Below are 8,425 nucleotides of genomic sequence, written 5' to 3'. Positions count from 1 at the left end.
CAGGTATTGGGGGGGGGGTTTATGGTTTTTTTTTTTTTTTTTGGGGGATGGGGTACAGTAAATACATTTTTTTATTGGAACCTACTTACTACCGGGGCAGATTTACTTTACTTTTTTTTTGTGTAGGAGCGGGGAGTTTTCCTGGGTTTTAAAAACTTAACAGTTTTAAGTTAAGTTGGGGGAAAAAACCGGTATTGGTTACCATACTCCGGGCACCTTTTTTTTTCTTTTGGTTGGCCCAGTTGTCCGTTTTCTCCTTTTTTTACTTTTCTCCTTTTTTCCTTTTCCTTTCCCTTTGGTATTTCCCCCCCCTTTGGCTGGCGGTTTGGTTTAAAAAAAGTTTTAAAGAGCTTTTTATCAAAAACCTTATCCCCATATCTGGATCATATACATACATCCCAGGGTACTGTATTGGTACAGGCCCACTTCCAAGCTACCCATCCTTTTGTCTTCTTTTTAAACCCCCCCCCCCCCGATCCACACCTCCCGCATTCCAACTCCCCTCCCCTCCTCACCCACACCCACCCCCCTTCCCCCTCTGTACAAGTATTCTGGGTCCCCGAGATTCAGCTAGAGCTCCTCATAACGACGCCACCACCCTCTCCCTTCCATTGCGTCTCCGTCCTCGCCACTACTCCCAAACGCTACACTTACCTCTCTTTATCTTGATTACCTCTGACAAACTTATCCCCCCCTCTTGTCCAAACATACCTTCCTTACCCTTACCTCACCACTAATTATCCTTCCTCCTCCGAGCTTTATTACCGTACATACCCACTAGTACATAAACTCTGAGTGATCGACTTTATCTCGTCTCATTTACTCGCAGCTTCTCGCATTTGTTTAAGTTCAAAAGGGGTTGTGGAGTCAGCGAGTCATTTTGGTCTCTAACAGTTTTAGTTTTCTTGGTGTTGCGTTTTAAGGAATAGTTATTGCTACACAGCTAAAGTCACCAGGTTATTGTGATAACGCACGCTTACATTCACTCGCACACTATTACACACCACCCTCACTCACTCGCTATCAATTATACGCTACGCTACAGCTTCCCGAGAGACCGGCTTTGAGCAACATAATCCTGGGCACTCACACTACCGCTTCGCACTAGTACGCCCTCCGCCTCCACCACACACCCACTCATACCCCAACCCCAGGAGCCTCGTTGTTGTTGTGGTACTCTACCCTGGTACCTAAGCTACTTACTATTGTAGATACACCCAAGGAGATCTTGTTCCCCCCTCTACTACCACGTCCTTCTCCCCTTGACGCTTTCTCCTCCCTCCTTCCTTCAACGACGCCGCACCCCAGCGCGTCTTCCCGTCTAAACCAATAAGTCAATAACCGTGGCAGTCAGCGCAGTATCATTACAAGTTCAAGTCCCAGAGGTGTGATAATATTTCGTTTCGTCCTCTTTGCGTTTCCGTTGCATTCGCCGTCTCATATTTCATGGTACTCCCTTTATTCATTTTTTTTTTAAAAGGCTTTCCCTTTGTTATTTTCTCGTCCTCTGTCTCTCTACTCCCTATCTTTATTTTTGCGCTGTTAGTAGAAGCTAAACCTCTCTTGCGCATGCAGCCGGCCTTACTGTCGCCTTACGCATTCAACGAATTTCGGCAATATCCAAATCTGCGAAACGGGTTGAACGAAGACGGCCTTTCGGCCAAGTCAGGCTTCTCGGCCGGGGTCGTCTCAATGTCGGCCTACGGGAAATCCCCTCAACAGCAAGCAGGTATATCTCATTGCACTTATAGCTTCCTTGGTAGATCCTCGTTCTAGAACATTTGTCTAATCTATTTTTTTTTTTTTTTTTTGATTACAGAGTATGATACCAGACCTCCTCAAACTCAGCATCTTCCAAACCCGCAGCAATCAGCCTATGGCTATAATCATTCTCAAGCTCACTACGTACCCCCACCGCAACAACCTGGCCATATTTCTCATGGCCCACCACCACCACAGCAACACTCGAGTAACTTGAGTGAACCTGCTTATCCCTCTCAAAGTTTTGAAGACCAGGGCCCAAGAGTGGTGGGATATCGTCCTACACAAGGAGTTGAAGGAGGAGCTTTTTCTGTGCTTCTACAATCTCCTACCGATTTGACCACTGACTCTCGTTCTTTCCGATTCATGTTTGGTTCCCGAAGATGCATCACGACTATTCGTAGAGAGGAAAATCCCGGGATGTATCGGTTGACGGGTGAAATTCCGGCTTTTTCGTTGACGGGTTGGGTGGCTCCTCAAGTGACGGTTTACTTGAACATTGAGGATGCCGATGGCCAGGAGTTGGACACGTTCGATGTTGGCACATTCACGTACACGGATAGTTCAGCGCAGCAGTCGTTTAGCTCTCCTCCTCCCAGGGGGAGTCGAAAGCGGAAGAGTACTGTGGAGCCTGATGAAGCCTCGTCGAGGGGGCCAGCAAAGAGGCCTGCCAGCCAACCAATACGTCCGAAGAGTGAAGATTATGGCTATGGTTATCCGGCCCCGGGCCCCAGTGGGATCCCTCCATTTACACCACACTCTAACGACGATAGAAGCTACCTCTACTCAGGGTATAATGCTGAACAATCCACTCAAGGCCCTGGATACCGACCACAGACCTCACCACGAGCTTATGGCTACGCTCCATACCCAGCTGGCAGTTCACAGCCTGCGCAAGCAGGGCAACCATGGGTTCAACCGTATCCGGTACAGCCATCAGGTGCGCAATCGTCTGCATCGCGACAAATGAGATCAGATACTTCCCCTAACCAGCCCCCTGCTTCCTTGCCCTCACCCTCCAACACACCAAACCCAACCCTCATCAGAACTTCTACTTTACAGCAAGCCGCTCACACGGCTCCACCCCCAGGGCAAGGAGGACCTAGCGGCACAGGCACCGGCTTTAACCCTTACGGCCTTTATCCAGAAAAGGCAGTTCTTGACATTCAGGGAGAGTTGGGGGATATGGCGCGAAACTGGAATCCCGAGGAGTGGGACAGCAGGAGGAGGTTGGTGCAGTTCTGGCGGCGACAAAAAGGAAGCACAATTCACACTACATTCCGACCCGTGGCACCAAATGACAGGCAGCCCAATAGCATTTGCATCAGTTGTATTTGGTGGGCGGAGAAGTCAGAGTGCTTTGTCACTAGCGTCGATTGCATTTATCTACTGGAATCCTTAATTGCCGTACGGTTCACGGTTGAGGAGAAGAATCGAATCCGAAGGAACTTGGAGGGATTTAGGCCGCTAACCGTATCGAAGGCTAAATCTGACAGCGAGAACTTTTTCAAGCTCATCATGGCCTTCCCCAACCCTAAGCCTCGGAATATTGAGAAGGATGTCAAGGTTTTCCCCTGGTCAGTCTTAGGGCACGCTCTGAAGAAGATTATTGGTAAATATGTAGGTCATCCCTGTCTGCAACCCCCGGTGATACATTGCTGAACATTTCGACAGTGTGCTAGCTATTCCTCAACGGCTTCGGTAATTCCTACTGCTCCAGGCGCTTCTGCATATCCCGGTGGATCCGTGGGCGAGCCATCACAGTCTGTTGCGGGTGAGACTGCAGTCCCTCCAGTGCCCTCGCCTCCAACGGCGACAGGGCCGACATCATCGTCATCTGGGGCATCAGCAAGTCTAACCGGAACCACGGGCCCGCTGCCAGTTAAGCAATCCTCTGCCACCTCGTCCCCCCCAACCCATCGCCCTGGAGGTTCATCGGAGCTACCAGCTCATGTTCCTGCATTGCCACCACCGTCTGCCAGCCAACAGGGGCAGCAGCCTCTCTGGCATCCTCATCAACCACTCGCCCCAAGCCAGCAGCAAATGTCTGCGCAGGGGCAGCGTACCTCATGGGATCTAACATCCTATCTTGATCCTAACACAGCATCGGGAAATACCGCAGGGACACAAGTGGTTCACTATCCGCACGGGTCCGTTGCAGCAGAAGGCCGGGAATCGGTTTCGGGTACTGTGCAGCAAGGCCAACTACCGGGCGATGTTTCTTGAAAATTCAAAAAAAAACTTTTGTTTTTCTAATATTATATGGTTTTGAGCGTTTGGCGAATTTTAAAGGGTGCAAATTTTTACATGCATCTCTGGGTGTATCCATTTTTGGCGCGGCGATTTTCTGGTTTGACCCATACCACTCTGCACTGCATTTGGTAGTTTCTTTTTGTCTTTCTAGTTTCTTTTTGTATGCGGAATGAGTTTTTTCATTTTCGTAAGGTTTGGAAGAATCGGCGTACATGATTGTCAGAAGAGAGAGTTACAGTGAAGTGCGGTCGGCTATGGAACTCAACGGGGGGGGGAACAGGCACAGTAGGAGAGAAAGAAGAGGAGGTTTTGAGGGTAGCAGGGCGTGCGCTTTCACGCAATCTGCTACAGTCGAGTTCGGCAGACCGTCAACAGCAACATCTTACTGCATATCCATCAACCCCTTTCTTTCTTTTGCACGGCGCGAGTTCAGCTGAATTCGCCGTCTTGGCAGCTCTAACCGCCATAAATAAAAGGTCATCTTGTACAACCTTGCCATCCGACCAATCCCCGCTCCTGCCTCGAAAATACTTAACATCGTTTCCTATACTCAACGACGGAGTTGTGTGAGTGTTTTTTCTTTTCTTTTCTCTTTTTTCTTTTTTTTCCTTTTCTTTTGTGAAGGGTTTTTTTCTCTTCGAATTCTTGTTTTATTTTATTTTATTTTCCAAAAAAGATACCATACACTTAGTGGCCTTTCTCCACCTTTTAACAATGTGTTTTTTCTGTTCAAATTATTATTCTGAATTAGCATTTTTAACTTCTTTTTGATATTCTTCTATTTTGACATTGGGTCAATTTTATTTATTTATATTTCCTCAATTATACACGCACATTGGGCTGTATCTTCACGCCACGAAATGTCCTTTTTATTTTATTTTATTTATTTATTTACCTATTTATTTATTTTGATTTCTCTTCCTTTCAGTCTGTGAAAAAAAATCCATGGGCGGTGAGCTAAGATGCTTTTCTGATTGATTGATATATCTGTTGCTTTCTTCCTCTTTCCCTTCTTCACTTTTTGTGTGGGTTCCTCGCTTCGTTTTGCTTCATTATGGGTCTGGTGGTATCAAGACGTTCAAGTATCATTAACAATGTTTGTACAGTACATTATATATTTTTTTTATTTTTTATTACTCTCTGGGTGTCTTTCTTGTTCTAGTTTTCTCGTGTTCCTGCTTTTCTGCTCTCGTGTGCTTTTGATTGATATGGTATAAGGGGTATACGGTGGCCTGACTTTATTGAAAGCGTTTTTTTATTTTCATCCTTTCCCTTTTGTGATATGTTTTTTTTTGTTTGATTTCCTGGTGTACTTAGTTCCTTTCTTTTCTTTGTTACAAGCAGTATTTTACATTCTTCCCCCCCCCCCCCTTTTCTCTAAATCTAATGGAACAATCTGTACCTCGATAAAGTATAGTACCGATAATAACGTTCACATACCGTATTATATATCACATTATACATCGCTTGAGCCTTGTGGGGTAGGAAATTTCTAGTACCTGTACAGTACATTATAGTACAGCATCCTACAAAGAAAGCCACTTGCTGTACCAGTACCAATATATATATGCAGTATGATACGGTGCTTTTGCCTACGTTAACCCACCACCCACCTCCCCGCCAGAACGAACAAGCGATCGCAACAACACCTACCCAGGCAATCCAGAACGGTACGGTAGAATAGAATCCACGGTCGAGGATCCGGGTACTGTACCGGCCGGTGTCAACGAACCGGCCCAGCGGCTCCACCGCTCCCTCGTTCATTCGCTCACACTCCTCCCTCCCCTTCGTGAACCTGGCGGTGGGGTTAAGAGCCAAGTACCGGTGCTGGTACTTGTACAGTAACCGGGTTTTACACCGTATAAACCCTGTTTGTCTGTCTGTCCGTCATGCTAGGGTGGGGTGGGAGGACTACTGTACTTGTACGAGTATCGCGCAGTGCGGCACCGTGCCACCGAGGTTAATTAATTGGCCCCGGGATTCCATAAAAACGGGGCATTAATGTGCTGGCGCGATTCGAATGAGTGTTTGCGCGCATGTCACGGTCCGGTCGGTATGATAGTATCTACCTTACCGCGGTGCACTGTATCATACCTCCCTAGTCTACCCTTATCGTCGACTCTCCTTCGCCCTTTTTTTAACCCTTCCCTTTTTCGCATTTGCAGGGGGGCTTCTTGAATGTTAAGTTACCACCTTCCCTCCCTTCCCTCTCCTTCCCTCTCTCTCACGTGGAACTCGGTTGCGTCGCGTTCGCGTCGGTCGAGTGCGTTTTGGGTCGTTCTTACCATGGTTAGCTCCCGTTTGCGTATCACAATTTACATTCTGATCTCGTAATACTGCTTGGCTGTTTAACAAAGCGCTTGAGCATCTGGACATCCTGGCTTTTTTTTTTTTTTTTTTTTTTGATACCGTATTAACGTTCGAGGCTTCTGGATAACTGGCTATGATATTACCGTTACTTTGCCGGTATTGATGGTTGGGCATCGTGAGGAGGGAGGTCCATCCGGGGGGGATGTTTGTCCGTTTTGTGTTTTTAGTGAGTGCTTATTTGATTGTTTGCTCGAGCAAGATATCGGTGGAGGGGTCCTCTTTCCTGCTGTGCCGCTACACACCCCACTTTTGTTTCTTGTTTTTTTTTTTTTTTTTTTGCTTTGTTTGTCGCGGTGTCCGTGTGCTCACGCCGGCTTGTTATACAAGCAAGGTGTGATGGATGGATGGATGAGATGAATTGATCGGGTGTGGTTCTTGGTCTTTCTTCACAAGTGGGCATCATGGCACGGTTCTTGTACGGTACGGTACTGCGCAAAACTCTCTTTCACGCCCCGGCGCAACGTTGTGTCGTTGGGGTGCGGGACGCTGATGACCTTGGATGGACCGACCGACTCGGGACGAGTGAGGGAGGGAGGGAGTATCGTATACCACTGCTTCATGGGCGGACGGGATTCACCGACGAGTTCCAATCGATCTTCCCCGCCGTTTTGTGCACAAGTACCGTGCCGGAGCGCAGGCTGGTTGGTGAGAATATATTACCGGTACCTTTATACACACCCGAGTACAAAGATACCGGTACCCTGCATAAAGAAGCCGAAAATCTGAGTCCGGATTCAGGACGGACGCTCAGATGTGCACAGACAATTCGCCACACAAACTTTTTGCCCCCCCCTTGTGTTCGGGTTCTATGTAGGGCACTTGTGTGGGTGTGGTATCATCAGTTGGATGTTGGCAAATGTGCGGTAGAGTGGGGTTGGGGTTAAGTTAGACTGCGGGACAGTTAGGTACATACGGTATGTACCGAACTCGCGGCAAGCAGAAGTATCATACCCGGACAAAGTATCATTCCTGGCGAAAAATGCCCCACATACCTGAGCCCCGATGACAAAGCCACGAACCCCCCCGTTTCGGGTACTCCTTGCTTCCTACGAAAGGGTGTGGTATCATATGTACTCGAGTACGAGTAATCGGACGAGCAAACTCCCGTGCATCCCATCTCGGACGGCCCGCATAACTCCGAGTGTTGCACAGTACGAGTACGTGGGGCTTCAAACTCCACATCGATAAAAAAGGAAAAGAACCACACAATGTCATGATGTTCTCGCTCAGTCGCTCGACCAGGTAGGTAGGTACCGATAATCATCTCCACTTACCTTTCCTTCCTTCCTTCCCCCTTTTTTTCTTCGCCAGGCGGTTTTGCAGGGGACCGTGTATTGTACCACCGGCAGACCGCCATGATACAACCGTAATAGACCTGTCTCCCTTGCCGTAAGCTGTAAGGGGGCAAATAGGGTATGGCAAAGCGTTAACGAATCATTGACTGTCGTGGGCAGAAGGGCATGCGGTAGGGTTAATATGGTATCATACTGTGAGAGGCTCTTCTGGCATGATAAGGTGTTGAGGGGAGCAGAGGGTCCATAAATACGGGGCAGAGAGCCCTACGAAAGTTGTCAAGGCAATTGGTCGTTACGTGCCCGTAGGCCGTCTACGTGTCCCACAGTTATGATACCGTAATGAGAGTCATCATCAGTGATTACCGGTATTACTTGGAGCAGTATCTCTGTCGGCCGGAAGTACTACGGTAGTACTGCTCGAGTGGTACGGTGCTCGCGCCGCCGAGTCGAAGTCGCTCACCCAGACGGAGATAGATTGATCAGCAACTTGGGCCAATTACGCAAAAGGGCACTGGTACCGTGCTCAATATCTTTCGATCTCTGGTTGGCTGGTACAGTACAGTACATGGCCAAGGTTACCACGACGCGCCACTTCGATTCGGCCGCGCGCGAGTCACGACAAAAACTCTATTGTACTGTACGGTACTTGTACTTGTACCTGTAGATCCACTTAATGGAGATCTCAGTGTCTAGACTGTAATGGGTTTAGCGGAGTGGGACGGAAAAATGTGTACCGGTTAGTGAGA

The 8,425-nt window shown here is 48.1% G+C and overlaps 1 protein-coding gene; it reads left to right on the top strand.

The window, feature by feature from the left end:
* The first annotated feature begins 721 nt into the window (after positions 1-721).
* Positions 722-4,187, top strand: GSTUM_00005908001 (uncharacterized protein). XM_002837995.2 has 5 exons: positions 722-1,385; positions 1,576-1,729; positions 1,820-1,905; positions 1,960-3,381; positions 3,436-4,187. The coding sequence occupies exons 2-5, from the start codon at positions 1,693-1,695 to the stop codon at positions 3,985-3,987; spliced, it is 2,097 nt and encodes a 698-aa protein (XP_002838041.1). The 5' UTR covers positions 722-1,385; positions 1,576-1,692; the 3' UTR covers positions 3,988-4,187.
* The last annotated feature ends 4,238 nt before the right edge of the window (positions 4,188-8,425 follow it).

Source organism: Tuber melanosporum (genome assembly GCF_000151645.1).
Source record: "Tuber melanosporum whole genome shotgun sequence assembly, scaffold_21, strain Mel28".
Classification (NCBI taxonomy): Eukaryota; Fungi; Ascomycota; class Pezizomycetes; order Pezizales; family Tuberaceae; genus Tuber; species Tuber melanosporum.
The sequence above is the reverse complement of the archived record's forward strand: the minus strand, read 5'-3'. Positions and strand labels throughout refer to the sequence as shown.